Here is an 18,975-nt window from a genome sequence, read left to right as displayed (position 1 = left end):
AAGTGTGACTTGCAAACTAGTTTACAGGCAAACTGGACTCACCTGTGGCTCCGTAGTCTAAGGGGGAAAATTGGGGCAACTGAGTGTCGTTGGAACAAATAAAGTCTTCCTTAAGTCCCATGTTTATTATACCCCAGCAGAGCTCCCTCCCGACTGAGGCCATCCACTGGCATGTTACTAATATACGTTTATGCAGCAGCGTCTGCACACCTGGGGAGAATTTGCAAAGAGAAAGGTCATGTTCCCTTCCCCCCAGAAACTCATGGGATGGGGACAAGCAAAGGGAGAGGGTTACTGGAAAGTTCAGGGGCAGATAAGGGAGGCCTTCCTCAAGAGGTCACCTGTGGGTGGAAATCCTCGAGTGAATGAGAGGGAAAGGCAGAGCTAGGGGAAGGAAGGGCAGGAGGTGCCGCGGGGTACATGCGGGAGATGATGGGGCAAAGCAGGCAGGGACCAAGTCACCGCACATCTGTGACGCGGGGAAACAGCTCTCGCCCTTCAGGGAACATCCAGGCTCTTCCTGGGGAAGAGGCGGCGGGGGGTGGGGGCGGCGCGTTTGCCCCTTCGTTCGGCGTTTCCAATGCATTTAATGGGTTGGTCCGCTCTTCTGTCTGCAGCTAAGCGCCATGTGGTGGGATCTGCTGGTGCTGCTGCTGCTGCCGTGGACGGCACCGCGCCCGAGCCGGGCGGGGCCACTCCAGAAGGCCCCAGTTTTCCAGCTCACTCACCAGGGCCCCTGGGGGAGCGGGGCCGGCAACGCCACGGTCTCGCCCTGCGAAGGGCTCCCCGCCGCGGGAGTCACGACCCTGACCCTCACGAACCGCAGCCTGGAGCGCCTGCCGGGCTGCCTGCCGCGCGCGCTGCACAGTCTCGACGGCAGCCACAACCTGCTGCGCGCCCTGAGCGCGCCCGAGCTCGGTCACCTGCCGCGGCTGCAGGTGCTGACGCTGCGCCACAACCGCATCGCCGCGCTGCGCTGGGGCCCCGGCGCGCCCGCGGGACTGCACACGCTCGACCTCAGCTACAACCTGCTGGAAGCCCTGCCGCCGTGCTCCGGGCCCGTGCTGCCCGGCCTCCGAACGCTGGCGCTGGCCGGGAACCCGCTGCGGGCGCTGCAGACCGGAGCCTTCGCCTGCTTCCCCGCGCTGCGCCTGCTCAACCTGTCCTGCACCGCGCTGGGCCGCGGCGACCACGCTGGCATCGCCGACGCTGCCTTCGCGGGGGCTGGTGGCGCGCCCCTGGCTGCGCTCGAGGTCCTGGATCTCAGCGGCACGTTCCTCCGGCGCGGTGAGTGCGGGCGCCGGGTGTCGAGCCCGAGGGGCTGGCGATCTGGGGAGAAAGGGCTGTGAACTTCCTCGAGGGGCGCTGCCCCCGGCGCCTGCTCACAAGACCACTCAAAAAGACCCGCCCCGAGCCGAGGGCACCCTGTTCGAAGCGCCGCACCAGGCTTCACTCCTTGAGTTCCAAGAGGTGGGGACTATTATCTCCGTTCTGCATGTGAGGGAACCAGGGCACAGAGAAAGAGGAATGGCTGGCCCGCAGCCTCCCAGGTCATTAGCGGTGCCTCCATATCCGAACCCAAGCGTTCTGGGTCCAGAGCCCACACTTTTAGCCTCTCTGTTCTGCTCCCCAGCAGAGCTGGTCAATGCTTGTAGAATGGGGAGTGGATGCAGCGCTTTGGGGCTGATGAATGGAAGAACTTGGTACCAAACATTTAGTTAACGTGAAGCACCTGATGCTCAGAGGATGCATTCATTGATTTCTATTCAGTTGGCTAAAACTCTTTCTGTGAATGTTGAATCCTTCAATAAGACACAGGAGGGAGGTGAGAATACCTGTTTTCCTGTACTTGGCATGTTCTGACTCTGATTCACAAGGTTGGTGTTATTTTTAAAAAAACACTTCTCATCTACACAGTAAGTCCCCTACATACGAAGGAGTTCTGTTCCTAGAACATGTTCGTAAGTCCAATTTGTTGGTAAGCCCAACAAAGTCTGTCTAGGTACCCAGCTAACACAATCGGCTATATAGTACTGTACTGTAATAGGTTTATAATACTTTTCACACAAATAATACATAAAACACAAAAAATAAAACATTTTTAATCTTACAGTACACTACCTTGAAAAGTACAGTAGTACAGTACAACAGCTGGCACACAGGGGCTGGCACCAAGTGAACAGGCAAGAAGAGTTACTGACTGGAGGAGGGAGGGGAGGTGGGAGATGGTAGAGCTGGAGAATCGTCAGCAATAGGAGATGGAGGGTGAGCTGCAATTTCACTCATGCCTGACGTTGATGGCACAGGTTCTGGTTCCTTGCTGGATTCAATTCTATCTACCCTCTTAAAACAAAAATCCAGTGATATCTGGGTATTAGCTCTTTTTTTCTTATCATAGATGACACGGTAGCACTGGATTGCATTTTGAATGGCTGCTGCAACCTTCATGTACTGTTCTACATTCCAATCCTGTGCCTCAAAAACTAACAGCGCCTCCTCAAATAGAACTTACATGATTGGACATGCGAATGCATGTTCGCATCTTTGAAAGTTCACAACTTGAATGTTCGTATGTAGGGGACTTACTGTAATCACCTGTTCCACCACCGACAAGAGAACAAAGAACAGGAATCAGAGGAAGGGGCACATTCTCCATTTACTAGGAGAGCCACAAAATGAGGTTTCTGGGCCTCCTCCTACCTCACTCCTCCTCTCCTTCCTTACATTCCTCAAAGACTTCCCTTTCTCCTAGTAGCCATCAGAGTAAAGGCTGGGGTACTTCTGTGAGGGGTTTAACAAGAGGGTGGGGCAACAGTGGACTTGGAGACAGTGTCCTGGGGTCAAGCCCCACCCTGTCCCTTCCCCACCGTGTGGCCTTTCGCCAGGCATTGTCCTCTGGGGCCTCAGCCACCTGGGGCTGGAAAAGGAATAACTGGTCATCTCCGAGGGCCCTTCCAGCTGAAATGGCTCATGCTTCTGAGATTCCCAAAGCTGCCCACTGTACCCATGCTCTGCAATGACCTTCACCACTCACCTTGTCACTCTCATTGTTTCCTTAATCCCATGCCGGCCTCCTGGGTTTATGCCTTCCCAGGTAGTGGGCAGCTTCCCCTCTGTGTTTCAGTTCAGTCAGGATGGATCAGAGACCTGCCGAAGCTCACGTCCCTCTACCTAAGGAAGATGCCCAGGCTGAACAGCCTGGAGGGGGACATTTTCAAGGTGACCCCTGACCTGCAGCAGCTGGATTGTCAAGATTCACCAGCACTTACCTCTGTCCATACACACATCTTTCAAGACACGCCTCTCCTACAGGTCCTTCATTTCCAGAAGTAAGTGTTCCTGAAGCACGTGACTGATTTTTGCCCATTACACTAAGTTGAATAGGCATAACTATTTTATAGGATAAACCAGACCTTACTTTGCCTTCCACTGCTCCTTCAAGGCCTCGCTGGGGTCTTGTTCCTCCGCATCCTTCGAGTGATATGGTGGGCACATCCTAGAGAGTCCATCCAGCCTAAAAATCAAGCAAATCAGTCCTGTCCAGAGTAATGTTAAAACTTCAAACTCTCATGCATGTTAAGTTTCCTTTAAGCCCAGGATGAGAAACTTGCAGTGGGAAGAGGAGTTGAGGGCATCAGGGTCTTCTCTATTTTTCCAACCACCTGCTTCCCCATGTGTTTATGCAAGTCAGCAGCCCCTTCCAGGGCTTGAGCAGGTCCTACTTGCATTGGGACCTGGGGATGGTGCCGTCTGGCCCAGTGGATGTCCCAAGTGTCTATATCCACCCTCCTTCCCAAGAGCAACTACTGTTCTGACTTCTAGCAGGAAGGGCAACGTCCCTTTGAAGATGATCCCAGGCCACCTCCTTTCCTGTGGGCCCACAAGCACTGTTGCCCCACCATCACTCTCAATGTAGCTACTTCTCTTCTTTCTCTGCTAGCTCCAGAGTACTCACTTTGGGGCTTATCACAAGTGAAAAGGACATAGAACATGCAGAGCACTTAGCTCAGTGCCTGGCACATTGTGTGTGCTCTATAACATTAGTTAAGATCATCATGGTGGTTGTGATGAAGGTGATATAATGATGACAGTGATGGTGGTAATGGTAACTCTGATGATGGTGAACTGGTGATAGGATGGTAATGGTGATGACGATGGTGGCAGTGGTGATGATGTGGATGAGAGTGATATCATCTCTGGCTCAGACTCCTCTTTTGAGCTTCAGACTGATGCAGCATTATTTAAGGTTATCAGATACGGAACCAAACTGCCTGGGCTCAATCCTGAGTCCACCCACCACTTACTAGCTATGTGAGTTGGGGCAAGTTACCTAATGCTTCTGTGGCTCAGTTTCCTCATCTGTGAAATGGGGATAATGATCAAATCCTCCCCCACTGCATTGTTGTGAGAGGAAATGTTTTGATATGTGCCTATAACAGCACCTGGCACAGAACAGGAGGTTTGTATTATTACTACTGGGCATCTCCACTGGATGTCTCATAGGTCTGTCAGGATCTAGCACACAACTAGATACATGAGGCTGGAAATCATGGAAGGCCTGGGCTGGAGATCCCTAACTGAGCACCTTCAGCACACAGATGGTGGAGGAGGTATCAGGTGATGACGGTGGATGCTGATGGGGATAGTGGTGAAGGCACCAGTAACAATGATGCTGTTGAGGGCGATGGTGGTGTTGATGATGACAGCATGGCCCTTGCTTTCAGGGAGTGCACAGTTCTGTAGGCAGCGGACATCTGCCAATTGTCATGATATGCTGGGATCAGTAACAGAGGCACACACCATGTACCGTGCTATAAGGCAAGTGGGGTTAACGATCAGCTCCAGCAGACTGGAAAAACATAATTGATCCATATCTTCAACGGTGAGTCCAAACTCACCAGGTGGAAAAGGCAACCTAGACCCCAAGAAAAGCAGGCATACCTGGGTCAGAAGTGGTGGCTGCTTCCTCTCCCTACGCTTCTCAGTTCGCTGCAATCTGACCACCCACTTCAGCTTCATGATTGAATGGGACCAGTGGCATTTCAGCTGCTACATCCAGTGGACACTTCTCTATCCACTGAGCCCCTTGTTGAGTCTTTCCCCCTCTTGACACGCTCTCCTTGTCCTCAGGATGTTGCCCTGGTGCTTCTCCATCCTTTCTGGATAGGCCTTCTTAAGGTCATTGGCTATTTCCACTTCTTACAACTTTTTGGCATGTCATTTCTCACCCTACATGCTTCCTCTAGCATTGTCCCCACCCCCTTGTCTGATGCCGTAGGATTTGGCAAAATGTGGGGTGTTGGTGACATTCGTTCTCAGTGGAGCCAGATGGGAATGGGTTGAAGAGTCAGTGCAGGTGTAGATGGATCTTAAGGTTGGCTCCCCAGTTACCAGGTCCAGTCTGGTCTCCATTCCCAATAGCTCCTGTGCCAGCCCTTCCTACCTGCCCTGCAGGGCAGCTGGATATCAAGTTCTCCTCATTCCCTACCCCAATAACCGAGAGCCTTCTAATCGGTGACTCCACCTTCAGAGGCCCACATGTTAGTGCAGGAAGTCTCAAACGTTTCTGTTCCGTGGACTCCTGTGGCATTCTGTGAAGCCTATGGGCCAGAAGAATGTTCTGATATACATAAAGTAGGGTATGTACGTAGGATTCCAAAGAAACCAATTATAGTTAACAAAATATTTTTAAATGTGTGTTTTAGGAATATATGTGTGTGGGGTGTGCTTCTTTATTTAACACCATAAATAACAAAATCCAGCAGCACGTCCAATAACTTCCATAATTTTGATGATTATAAATGACAGAAAACTACTGAAAAGTGATATGGAAATATCTGTGATTTGTTGGTGATTCACCTGTGATTTGCTGCCTTCTTTTGCCACTGTAGCAAATGGTAAATTTCAGTTAGAGGTTTGTGAAAGTAAAGAAGTAATATTCTCCATCCAAGTTCACAGACCCTGTCTCCAAGGACTTCAGGTTAAGAACCCTTGTAACCCAGTCACCATATTCAGCCAAGAGGTCTGTCTAAACTGTAATCTGATTGAGTCTTAAGCCAAATGAAAACCTTTCCATGCTTTCCGTGGCTGGAGGGAAAGGTTTAACTCTCTGGCTGGCTCAGCCCAGGCCCCCACTGTACCCCACTGTGCTCCAGCTGGGGGAGGAGCCACTCCCAGAAGGCTGGGAGCTCTCAAGCCTCTGCAGCTTATTAAATGCCCACTCCCCTGCTGGACCCTCTTCCCTGCTCAGCCCACCTTGCTTCTGGCTCTCCTTAGCTCACCCACAGCCTCCCCTGGGAGGCTATCTGTGATAGATGCTGGGGGACGTGTGCATGCCCTGGCACAGTCAGCACCCTCTGAAGAGGGGGTGGCACCCTCCTGGCTGCTCTGCCAACCCAGCATGCCCAACGCCATCCACAGTCCTCTCCGACAACACTACATGCAGGAGGGAGACGCCCTTGGCAATATAGCAGCAAAAAAAGAGAAAAAGATTGTTTAGAGGGCGAGGGGAAACTTCTTCCACACTAGGGCTCTGTCAGTTCAGATGCAGAGAACACCTAGGTGCCATCATGCGTCAGGACATGATGCAGGGTCTCCCTCAGCATGCGGATGGCAAATGCAGCTTGTCTTTATCATATGCAGGTTGCACTGGATGGCCCAAAGGGCTGTCAGATAAGGAAAAGACTCCTTTTCCTTATTTATAAAATGAGTGAAATATTGGGAATTCCCTGGTGGTCCAGTGGTTAGGAGTTGGCGCTCTCACTGCCGGGGCCCAGGTTCAATTCCTGGTCAGGGAGCTAAGATCCCGCAAGTGCAGCCAAAAAAAAAAAGAGTGAAATATTATCTACCTCATGATCAATGAGATAATGTTACCTGAACCACTAAGCAATGTTACTTCCCCCAAAATATGGTAATCCTTTTCCTTTCCCCTTCAGGCAAAAAGAAAAATATTTCTTTTGAAAGATGAAGTGCTAAGTAAACTCCCATCCTAAGATTTCTACTCTATCTCTGTGAATCCTGCTAAAAGCAAGCATTTGCATATATATATATATACACATATATGTGGGCACAGCTTAAGTTTCAATATAAATGGCACACACATATATTCAGTGCTCCACAGGGGACAACTGTCAGGTGCCCACTGGCCAGGAGTGTTAGAGCAGATCTGGGTGGTAGGTCCTTCCTTGCCCAGAACATCTGCATCTCCCCCAGAGCAGGAGGAGAAGGTGGATGTTTCCCAGGCAGATGGAGAAAAGCCAGCCTTTGATCAGAAGAGGCCTGTAGATAGAGTGTAACTCCTGTTGCTAATGATACTCAGATTATAACTGAGAACATGTACAAGAGGCCAGGAGACTCCAGGAGTTGAGACAGTTGAGGCCAAACGCTCAGTGAGGCTCTGGGCAGAAAACGCAGAAAACCAGGAGAGGACCTGCCACTGCTAGGTGTGGTACATTGTTTGCAAAAATGGCCCTGATAATTCCTCCCATCCCTGTAGACACACCCCTTTGCAATGTACTTTACAGCTCCTCCCATCAGGAAGTAGAGTCTGTTCTCCACCCCTTGAAGCTGGGCGTGGCCATGTGACTTCTTTAGGCCAGAGGGACATTAGCAAATGTTATATAAGCAGAGACAAAAGCAGATGAGCAAGTTGGGGCTCGCCCTCTCTTGCTGGTGGGGACTGGTCCACCACCATGTGCACAAGCCTGAGCTAGCCTCCTGGGTGATGAGAGACACATGGAGAGTGGTCCCAGCAAACCCAGCTGAGGCTCCATATATGGGAGGCCATCCTAGATCTTTCGGGCCCAGCTGAGCTGGCCCAGACCATAAAAATCACTGAGTCAACCCACAGAATCATGAAAAAGAATAAATATTTATTATTTTAAGCTAAGTTAGCAAGCGCTAACTGATACACTTCAGTGAGGCATCTTCCAAAGGACTGGTGTTGAGTGCCATCAGATGCAGTTCAACTGCAATAGTATACGTTCAAGAGTGTTCTCACTGGGCTTCCCTGGTGGTGCAGTGGTTGAGAGTCCGCCTGCTGATGCAGGAGGCGCGGGCTCGTGCCCCGGTCCGGGAAGATCCCACATGCCACAGAGCGGCTGGGCCCGTGAGCCATGGCCGCTGAGCCTGCGCGTCTGGAGCCCGTGCTCCGCAACGGGAGAGGCCACAACAGTGAAAGGCCCTCGTACCACACACACACAAAAAAAGTGCTCTCACTAATTAAGAACTTGTGACTGGTCTATGATAACAATATCTTACTTTTTAAAAAAGTATATATTTTATTTTATTACTTATTTATTTTGGCTGTGTTGGGTCTTTGTTGCTGTGGGCGGGCTTTCTCTAGTTGCGGCCAGCAGGGCTGCTCTTCCTTGCAGTGTGTGGGCTTCTCATTGTGGTGGCTTCTCTTGTTGTGGAGCACGGGCTCTAGATCACAGGCTCAGTAGTTGTGGCGCACGGGCTTAGTTACTCTGCAGCATGTGGGATCTCCCTGGACCAGGGCTCAAACCAGTGTCCCCTGCATTGGCAGGCAGATTCTTAACCACTGTGCCACCAGGGAAATCCAACAATATCTTACTTGTGTAGAGATTTATATTTATAAACACTTTCATCATCACAGACTCTTTTTGATATAACCAGCAGGGAGGATTGTCTCCATTTGTTATGAGGGGTGATACTGACTGGGTTAGGTTTGTATCCCTACAGATGAAAAAAAAAAAAAATCCAAGGTTATTAAGAGTTTGCTCAAAGCAATATCATCTAGCACCTAACAGAATGGATTTCCCATAACACCACCGTGGCTCTCTGGGTATAGTTTTGACCTGATTGTAAAAGACTGACTTAATAGATTTTTGTGCATTTCAGCTGCAACTTGAGTTCCTTCCCTCCTTGGAACCTGCATTCCTCCCAGGTCCTGTCCATCAACCTCTTTGGTAATCCCCTCACTTGCAGCTGTGAGTTGTCCTGGCTCCTCATGGATGCAAAGAGGATTGTCCTAAGCAGGTAACACATTTACAAAGCAGATGACTGAGGGGTGAGGGCCTGCCCTCCGGAGCTGAAGTTCTCACAGCTCATATCTTGCTCACGTAACCATGCTGGACAGGTTGGCAGTGCTGGGTGGGGCAGCCATTCCCCGTGTAGTCACACTCAAGAACCCAGGACATAGAGGCTCTACTTCCCTTCCAGTCAGCCAGAGGGGCAGAGAGCGTGGAGGACCCCCGACTCAGGAGGTTTTAATGGGCCAGGCCAGGAGGTGGAGCTCACTACCGTCATTCACATCCCATTGGCCAGATGTCACTTAGCAGGTCACGCCTACTACAAGGGAGGCTGGGAAATGTAGTCTAGCTGTGTGCCCGCTAGGAAAAGCAAGTAGGAGAAGTAAAGAGCTAGCTTGTCTCTGCTAAAGCGGAGTTATCATTGCTTATTTTTACAGACGAGCGAATTGGGGCCCAAGGAAGAGAGGTACTTGCTTAGATTCACGTAGCCGCTGGGTGGAGGAGGCAGGATCTATACCGTCTTCCAAAACTGTGCTCTTAACCACTGGGCCCCACTGAGTCCCCAAAACGGGGCCTGGCCTCTAAGTCCAGGGCCAGTGGGCTTATAGAGCTCTCTTGTGAGACAGGAGAAAAAGAATTCCTATGGAGACTTCCCATTGGCTGCTGGCTGGAAGAGTTGTTTTGCAATGGGGAGCCATGCCCAGGCTGGCCACCAGGAGAGGATGGGGGCTAGGGACACCTCTGGTCTTGAGCACCCTCAAACCACCTCCACCAGCTAATCTGTTCTCCTTGCAGCTCACTTTGAGAGCCCTGTCCTGTGGGGTTCTTTTCTCACCTCTCACACAAGCCTGGATATCAAGTGGGGCTCAGTCTGCCCCCCTGACCCCTTCATGTTGCCTCTGGCACCCAGGCCCTTTGCAGTGAAGGGTCTTGCTCTGGTATGAATGAAAAGGTTGAGAGTACTTACTACTGTTGATTCTGGCTGTTACTTAACCTCTTTGTGTTTCTACCTCCTCATCTGTAAAATGGGGATAATAGTGCCTACCTCATGAGGTAGTGCAGACTAGATTGGTTTATACAGTGAAGTGTTAGCAATAGTCCCTAGCATGCAGCAAGCACTCAAAAAATGTTAGCTAGTATGAGTATTGTTACTAGTACTCACCACTAGGAAGCAGACAGGTGAGAATAAAATGGCAGACCACACTTAGAGCATCTGGACTGCCCTTCACCGGGCTCACCCTGGGTTTTGGCTCTGCATTTACTAGCCACGCTATCTTGGGCAGTTAGTCCCTCTTTCTGAGTTCCCATTTTCTTCTCTGCACAATGGGAGTGATGAGGGGAGCCTCCTACACAGGTTGCCCTGAAGGTCACTGGCGTGACCCACGTTGCATGTGTACCACATGGTACCTGTCAGATGTGTCACAAGGCTTAGGAGAGGGATTATCTGCACTGAGGACTCAAAGCCCAGCACAGAAGCAGCCCTGATGCCAAATACCTTCTAACCAATTGGCCTCCCCTCTAGGGCAGCAGACACTGTGTGCACACCAGCTGCAGGATCCAGTGGCACCTTCTCAGCCCCTCTTTTGCTGTCCCAGCTGCCAAGTGTGTGCCATTCGGACCAAAACACCACCTTCCTTGATTCCAACCCACCCTCCTCAGTCTTCTCCACCCACACACCATCTACACAGGGTCCCTCCACCCTGCGGAGAACAGTCCCCTCTACCCAATGTGCAGGAGGCCGACAGAGTGTCACCAAGGTGCCCTCCCTCCCTGTGGATTCCCCCACACAAGCGGCGGGGCCACGGCACAGCCTTGCCGAGGACGGGGCCGTTCCCTCCACTACTGTCTCTCCAGCAAGTTCCAGCAACTCTGGCAACCCACCTATGGCTGCGAGCACAGCCGGGACAGAGCACCAAGAAGAACATGCTGCTCAGCTTGTCCTGGAACCTACTATCTCAGCTGCCTCCACCCCATGGGCCAGCAAACACCCTGGTCTCTCCCCTATCTCCCGGAACCCAGGGAGCACGCCTCAGCCCGCCCGGGGGACACGGGACACCCCGCGGGCTCCCCACCCGCCTCCTTCCGAGGGCGGGATTCCGGTCCTGCTGCTGGACGACTCCAGTGAGGAGAAGGAAGAGAGCGGGAAGGAGGAGGTGGGGGCGCCGGCCCGGGATGAGCCCTGCGATTACCACCCCTGCAGGCACCTCCAGACGCCGTGCGCAGAGCTGCAGCGGCGCTGGCGGTGCCGGTGCCCCGGCCTCAGCGGGGAAGACACCCTCCCGGACCCCCCCAAGCTGCAGGCGGTGGCCGAGACCACTGACACGTCGGCGCTAGTGCGCTGGTGCGCCCCCAACTCGGTGGTGCGCGCCTACCAGATTCGCTACGCGCCCGAGGGCCGGCCAGGGAACCAGTCGGTGGTGGGGGACGTCTGCGCCACCGCGCGCCAGCACGCCCTGCACGGGCTGTCGCCGGCCACCGCCTATCGCGTGTGCGTCCTGGCGGCCAACGGCGCGGGCCTGAGCCGGCGCGGGGCGTGCGCCGCCTTCAGCACCGGGCGCAGCCCAGCGCTCCTCGTGGCCGGGCTGGGTGCCGCGGGCGGCCTGCTGCTAGTCAGCACCGCGCTGCTGGCCGCCGGCCTCTGCCGCCGGGGCCGGACGCCACGCTCCCCGAACCGCCGTACGCAGCTGCTGGCCTACCGCAACCCCGCCTTCGCCGCCGAACCCGCGCCGCCGACCCCGGCCTCGCTCCCGCGGGCGCGCGATCGCTGAGCACCCGCCGCGTGCGCGAGGAGAAGGCGGTACCCGGTCCCGAACTGCCGGTCGGCCCCGAGCGTCTCTCCCTCGGGCGAGGCCCGCGCTCCTCAGGCACACGTGGCACTCCCCGCGCTGAGTTCCTCATTCCCGGGAACCTCTCTGCCTTCCCTTCCTGCTGCTTCTCTCTGTTCCGAGAAACGTGATGGTTCATGCTGCCGGGCATCCCTGTGTGTGGTTTTATTGGGGTTTTTCAGCAGTCAGTGCCCCTCAACGTCCGGTAGAATTAGAATTGTGTGTGGAAGTAGGAAGAGAGAAAACAAATGGCGCAATGCGGCCGCTTTTCTCATATTGGAAGCGACATCCTCAGGTCATTTCAGAGAAGTTCCCTCATGGTCAAGCTCTGGTAAGGGTCCTGTTGTTAAAGGGAACGACTCCAGTGGATTCTCAACCTGAGAACCGGTTATGTTCCCTGAGGCTTTGCGGGTTCATTAGTTCATTTCAGGGTACAGTAGCAGGTGTGCTTCTAGCTTTAAACTGCAGTCTTTAGGGAACATCTGTGAAACACGGGGAAGGCTGTCCTTTCAAACTCGGTTTTTGCTGCATTTCACCTATGTGAACTCCTTTTTTAAGGAAGCATAATAATTAATAATCTCACTTTCAGGAAACTTTTTTTTTTTTCCGGTACGCAGGCCTCTCACTGTTGTGGCTTCTCCAGTTGCGGAGCACCGGCTCTGGACGCGCAGGCTCAGCGGCCATGGCTCACGGGCCCAGCCGCTCCGCGGCATGTGGGATCTTCCCCGACCGGGGCACGAACCCGTGTCCCCTGCATCGGCAGGCGGACTCTCAACCACTGCGCCACCAGGGAGGCCCCAGGAAACTTTTTTTTTTAAGAGAGAGAAGAAATAAAAGGAAAACCTCAAGGCTCTGGCAAGAGGCCAAAGCATTTCTCTGCTCAAATTGCATCAAACAAACCTTTTTTGTATGATTCGTATCTGACTGTGGGCTATGTCTCACTACACCTTTTTTTTACTTCTATACAAACTTGGGGGGAAAGTGACTTTATTAAATTAAAATGGGGGTCATATACCTAGATTTTAATTTTCTACGTTAGCATTTATGTAAGTTTCCTGTGGCCACCGTAACAGGTTACCACAAACTGGGTGGCTTAAAACAACATAAGTTAATTCTCCTACTGGTCAGGCCAGAAATCCGCAGTCAAGGTATTAGCAGGGTTGGTTCCTTCTGGAGACTGAGGGAGAACTATTCCACGCCGGCCCCCCTCCCCCCACTGCCCCCACCCCTCCACCCGTGTCTGGTGGAAGCCAGCAATCCTTGGGTTCCTGGGCTTACAGGTGCATCACTCATCCATGCCTCCTTGTCTTGTGACAGTCTCTGTCTCATGTGTCTAAACACCTCCCCCCTTTTTCCATTCTTTTCTCCAGGCTTACTGATATATAATTGACATATAACATTGTTTAAGGTATACAATGCAATGATTTGATACTCCTATATATCGAGAAATAATTAAAATAAGGTTAGTGAACACGTCTGTCACCTCATATAGTTATCTTGTGTGTGTATATGAGTGTATGTGTGGTGAGAACTTTTAAGATCTTAGCTACTTTCTAATAGTACGGTATTGTTAACTGTAGTTATCATGAACTTGTAACTGGAAGTTTGTACCATTTGACCACCTTCACCCATTCCCCACCCCACCCCCTACCCTTAGGGACCACCAATCAACTCTGAGTTGCTTTTTTTAGATTTCACACATGAGATCCTACTGAATTTGTCTTTCTCTTTTTTCCGTTAGTATAATGCCCTCAGGGTCCATCCATGTTGTTCCAAATTGCAAGATCTCTTTCTTTTTTATGGTTGAATAATATTCCATTGTATATTTATTTTTTCTTTATCCATTCATCCAGTGACACTTAGGTTGTTTCCATGTCTTGATTACTGTAAATAATGCTACAATGAACATGGAGGTGAAAATATCTCTTCAAGATAATGATCTTATTTCCTTTGGATATGTACCCAGAAGTCAAATTTCCCTCTTCATATAAGGACACTAGGCAGTGGCTTAAGGCTCACCCAAATCCAGTATGACCATCCTAACTTGATTACGTCTGCAAAGACCCTATATCCAAATAAGGTCACATTCACAGGTATTGGGGTTAGAACTTGAACAATATCTTTGAAGCACAATTCAACCCACAACAGCATTTTACTTCTATTCCAAGAAAAAAAATCAAGTTTGATTCCCATGTATCTTTTGTTTCCATGACATGCTGCAGCACAAAAACCATGCTGCAGAAACTAAGCATATCCAAGTTTGACCTGAATAACTGAACTGTATTTCTAGGTGAAGTTTTGAAAAGGCTTCCCAAAATTCTGAGGTGGATCCCTAGTTTCATCAAATATGTAACCAAGAGAAATAAGACTGATTTAAAAGATACCTACCAGCTTCAAATTTAAAATTGCAAGGCAGAAGTCCTAAACATAAAAGCCCTCAGGAATGTAGTTATATTATCCCAATGCCTTTTTTAGTTTAATATCAAGATTGAGGGACCTTCCCTTGTGGTCCAGTGGTTAAGACTCCACACTCCCAATGCAGGGGGCCCAGGTTCGATCCCTGGTCGGCGAACTATGATCCCACATACCGCAACTAAGCCCGCATGCCGCAACTTCTGAGCCCATGCGCTCTAGTTGCCTGAGTACTGCAACTAGAGAAGCCTGCGAGCCGCATCCAGAGAGCCTGTGCAGCGCAAGGAAGACCGAAAACAGAATTAATTAATTAATTAATTTAAACAATATTCCTTTAAAAAAAATGATTGAGTCTGTTATGTGGAGGCATCAAAATGAATTTGTCTTGCTTGGAGTCTGTATGCATGAATATACACTCAAACATACCTAATACAATTTCAAAGTTTTATAGACCAGCAGAATTTATGTCTTATAGCAATTCAGTATCCAAAAACATACAGGTTGACGTGGAAAAAGTCTATTAACCAGAACCAGATTAAGACTTTGATACTAAAGAGACTAGGGACCCAACCCGTAAGTCACTCCAAATAGTATCAACACTAGACCATAAATAAGCATAACAAGACACAAAATTCTAATTTTTCCCCTACTTTATTTCAAGTTCTCCCTTTTTTAAACATCATTTTTGTGTGCTCATACTTTGCTAGTGCTGAGACATGGTCAACGTGCCTCTTGGGTGGTCCAGCAATGGGACTTCCACCTCAAGCCTCACTGCACCCCAGGCCGTTATGAGACATTACAGGAGGTTCCCAAAGGGGAGAATGGCCAGCCTCACACCACCCTTCTCTCACCCGCTTCCACTGGATTCCTTAGCAGTGTCCCTGGCCGCAGGCTTCAGTGTTTTCCAAGCCAAGGATGGCTCAGCAGCTAATCTGGGAACAAGGAAGCCAGGACCAGCAGGCAACAAGGGGCACACTGATCCAAGGATGTCACAACCAAGAGGCATGAATTTTGCTTATAACTTCTCATTTTAACACAGCTCAATAGGCTATGTTTAGATAATCTCACTGTATGAGTCCATGTTACACTTAGGTTAGACCTCGGGACAATGAGCAGCAACAGGCCTCCACTGTTAAGAGGAGGCAACCGGCACCAGCCACTTGTCTTCCTCTCCCCTCTCCCTGCATCTTGCATTCTCTTAAACATGACAGTGTAGCAAGAATAGGGCTTTTAAGTCAGATGATCACAAACCAATTATTTTTACAATGTTAAGTGCAAGTGATATATCTGAATGGACTTTATGAATCAGAAAACTTCCACAACAGCAGACGACCGTGGAACACAGACAACCCAAATTGAAGTTCACTTTTTTCCGGCTCTTTTATTCCTTTAACATCTTAACAAAAGAAGATTCCCCAAAGCTTAAAAAAACCTTTGAAAAATATAATTTCATATTATTTACATAACATATGAGTACAGGTCCCAATATCATACAAACATTGTTATGTTAGAGATACAGTGGGAAGGCATGATGTAACTCACTGCCTCTTGGATGGCTAGGGTAACAGACATATTTTCATTTTCCAACTACCTTTGTCACTTATTATCCTGATGCATAAACTATTAGGCACCTGAGAGGTTGGAAGACTTCTGAACATGAACTTCAGTACCTTCTATTTTGATCTTATTTATTATTTTCAAAATTTACTGCATTTTAAATCTCTTTACAAGTTTAATTCATCCACAACTAAGCTACCTTTATAGTCATTATCCTGAACAATCAAATATTAACCACATGTACTGTTAATGTGTGCACAGATCTAAAAGTCAAACAAACAACTGTGCAGCCAAGTTGTACAGGATGTATATTTAAACCCAGGAAATTCCCTAGTGCTTTGTGAGCAATCTAAATTCTATTAAAGTGACAACTCTTCAGTTTCCATGCTCTAGACTGTTTTTTGTTTTACATATCAAAAAATGACTGACAATAATTGCTACTTATAAATTAATCAAGAAACCTAAGATAAAAAAATTCTAAATTATAGTTTTATTTGTATTTAAAAATACATTGGAAATTCTGCATATGCCCATGATCAAGCTTATTTTCAATGCACATTACTTAAATTTTGATGACATGGTTTGTTCTGACAAGTCCTTTTTCAAGCTGAACACCAAAAAAGGAAACTCCCTTAGATTTCCACTGGCCCTGCCGCCGATGATGTATATTGCTTCCTTGCTAATGATGATGGATGACTTTCATCTGCCTTTTATCACCTGAACAGTCTTCCGACCATAATGATAATAACTGTAAGCTGATGCAGCTGTGGTAAAAGCTGTAAGACACCTTTTATGGAAGGAAAGAAAGAAAATTTAGTCTAAACTCTAAAAAATGCTAACTATAAGAACCATAAAGAATACATTTAAAGGAGTTGTTTCAAAGTAAAAAAGCCTGTGTTGGTGTAATTTTTTTTTAACAAGAATTTAAATATACTGCTTTTCTTTAAGACTTCATTTGAATCAGTAATGTCAAACAGAATTAACCTAATCAGTCTGAAAAAAATAATAATAGCAATTGTCATTTTTTACCCAGACATTATTCTAGGTAGTTTTATTTTCACAGCAACCTCATCTTACAGAGGAAACAGTGCCCCAGAGTTTGCTCAGGGCCACAGAACTATGAGTCTGGCTTGGTTCCAACTCTAGAGCCCTTGTGCTCCTCCCACTGTTCCACGCTGCTTAGAGTGTTAGTTTTAGAAGCTATTTCTTACAGATCTTGGGAATTCTAATATCTGAGTCATTTTAAATAAAATTCAGCTTTCTTTACTGATATTTCCTTAAAATTAAGGAGAATTAATCAGATTCTCTTTGAAATGACACGAGTGACACTCAGGGCTTGCTGAGCGCTCGCAGCTAACACGTTCCTTTTTGGTGCACACATGTACTTCTGTTTCCACCAGGTGAGGTGTAGGCTCATCAAGAATCTGTTTGATCTCAAACCTGTTTATGCCAGTTTGATATCCTAAATTCACACATAATGAAACATACAGGTAGGAAGAGTCGCTATTTCTGAGAACTAAGCTGGAGGCTTTGGAAAGGCTTGATATCACAGCGAGTTGCTAAAAATTACTGTCAAAGTAAGTAGACAATGTAATTGTTAAAATACTAGAGAAAATGGTAAAAATCTAGAAAGTTTCTATACTCTGATTGCTTCATAAATGTCTTACATTCTTATATCACTTTAAAAGCAGAACATGAAAATCAGAGAGGTTGTATTATGGATGCAGTTTTTTGCAAGAAAGAAAAAAATCCCACTGATGAGCCTATAATCAAAGAAAAGGCATTGAGCCTTTATCAGAAGACGTAGGACAAATCAGAATGAATGTACGATTATATATTTTAGAAAATAAAATGTCTAGCGTGTGTATCATTTTTAAAGCTTTTTAGCTTAACTGACTTTAGTTAACCAACTATTTTCTGGCTCAGACTGCATCAAGCAATGTTTTAATTATCGAGTTAAAAGTAGAGTAAAAATACAGTGCTTTAGTATCAGTGTGGCATAAAGTATGAATGTGACACATTTTCAAGGCAATACATAACCTTAATAAAATAAAACTCAAACTCCTTTCTCCAAGTTTCTCTCCCACTCTGCCCCCTTCACTAGGCTGGGTGCACTTTCCCCTTATCCACTCTCCTGCACGTCTGACTTTGCTCAGGGTCTGCCCTTCACCAGAATGGCCTCCCCTCAGTCTCTCTCCACCTAGACCTCATGGCTCAAATGCTACTTCTTCCCTGAAGCTTTCCCTCTTCTTCCTACCTGGAAGTATTTTTCTCTACTCCAAAACCCCAACACATTATCTGTACCTCTCATCCCTTCTAATTTGCATGAAACCCCCTATAACTTCTATATTCTACACTTGATAGTAAGCTTCTTAAAAATGGTATCAATCAAAAAATATAGCCCACAGCTTTACCCAGTGCTTAATAAACATGATTAAGAACAAAGTAATTCTAGGATTGTCAAAATAAGCCATTTTGTTGACATTCTCAGAGAGTAATTCTAAGTTTAGCTTACCACAGGATCTGAAGATAAATGCTGTCAGCATAATTGAAAACCGGAGCTGCCAAAGAAGCTGCCACCAAGATTAACTGGACTGCTGTGTTAACCTAAAAATAAGATGTCATAAATGAACAGTGCCAACCCAATTATGTTTCAAGCTCACAAGAGAAAGGCATAACCCATCACAGTGTAACACAACAGACCCTCAGGGATGCTGTAATATCCCTGCCAAAGAAGCTGGCATTCACACAAAAGGCTGAATTTCACTAACAGGCCCATCTGTCTCCACAGCTGCCCTATCTAGTGAGGGGAAGGGCAACTATCAGAAAACACCACTATCTTGAATTTCCATAGCAATAATGTTGCAAAGTTCTCTGCCTTTTTCTCAGTTGCCTATTAAAACAGCCCTGTGAATATGGAAATAATGAAGATACTCTTCACAGGTAAAAAGGTAATGAGTTAAGTGACTTGCCTGCAGTCATAGCAGGTTACAGATCCAAACCCAGAACCCACATTTCCCAGTACTCCATTCAATGCTCCTTTCACTTGCCTACCACCTGTCAAACCTATGAAGTTAGAAAACTGAAATGCACTACTCTCCATGAGAGAGGCTCTAAGTTCGGAAATGAGTAGGTTTCCCTACCCTAAAAGACAGCATGGTGGAGAAAAGGAAGACAACAAAACCACT

General features: G+C 48.2%; 2 protein-coding genes across 4 annotated transcripts in view; one reads left to right on the top strand and one right to left on the bottom strand.

The window, feature by feature from the left end:
- The first annotated feature begins 626 nt into the window (after window positions 1-626).
- Window positions 627-16,269, top strand: LRRN4 (leucine rich repeat neuronal 4). Its single transcript, XM_033440264.2, has 4 exons — window positions 627-1,287; window positions 3,125-3,329; window positions 8,863-9,000; window positions 10,516-16,269. Exons 1-4 carry the CDS (start codon window positions 627-629, stop codon window positions 11,759-11,761), a joined length of 2,250 nt encoding a protein of 749 aa, XP_033296155.2. The 3' UTR covers window positions 11,762-16,269.
- Window positions 15,592-18,975, bottom strand: part of CRLS1 (cardiolipin synthase 1) — a 26,490-nt gene continuing 23,106 nt past the window's right edge. For all 3 annotated transcript variants that reach the window (XM_004276453.3, XM_049700003.1, XM_049700002.1), the window contains exons 6-7: window positions 18,303-18,394; window positions 15,592-16,574 (exon numbers count right to left, since the gene is read on the bottom strand). In XM_004276453.3, coding sequence (XP_004276501.1) covers window positions 16,487-16,574; window positions 18,303-18,394 — 180 coding nt within the window. In that variant the 3' untranslated portion in view covers window positions 15,592-16,486. The remainder of the gene's footprint in view (window positions 16,575-18,302; window positions 18,395-18,975) is intronic.

This window comes from Orcinus orca, chromosome 16 (genome assembly GCF_937001465.1).
Source record: "Orcinus orca chromosome 16, mOrcOrc1.1, whole genome shotgun sequence".
NCBI classification, from domain to species: domain Eukaryota; kingdom Metazoa; phylum Chordata; class Mammalia; order Artiodactyla; family Delphinidae; genus Orcinus; species Orcinus orca.
The sequence above is the reverse complement of the archived record's forward strand: the minus strand, read 5'-3'. Positions and strand labels throughout refer to the sequence as shown.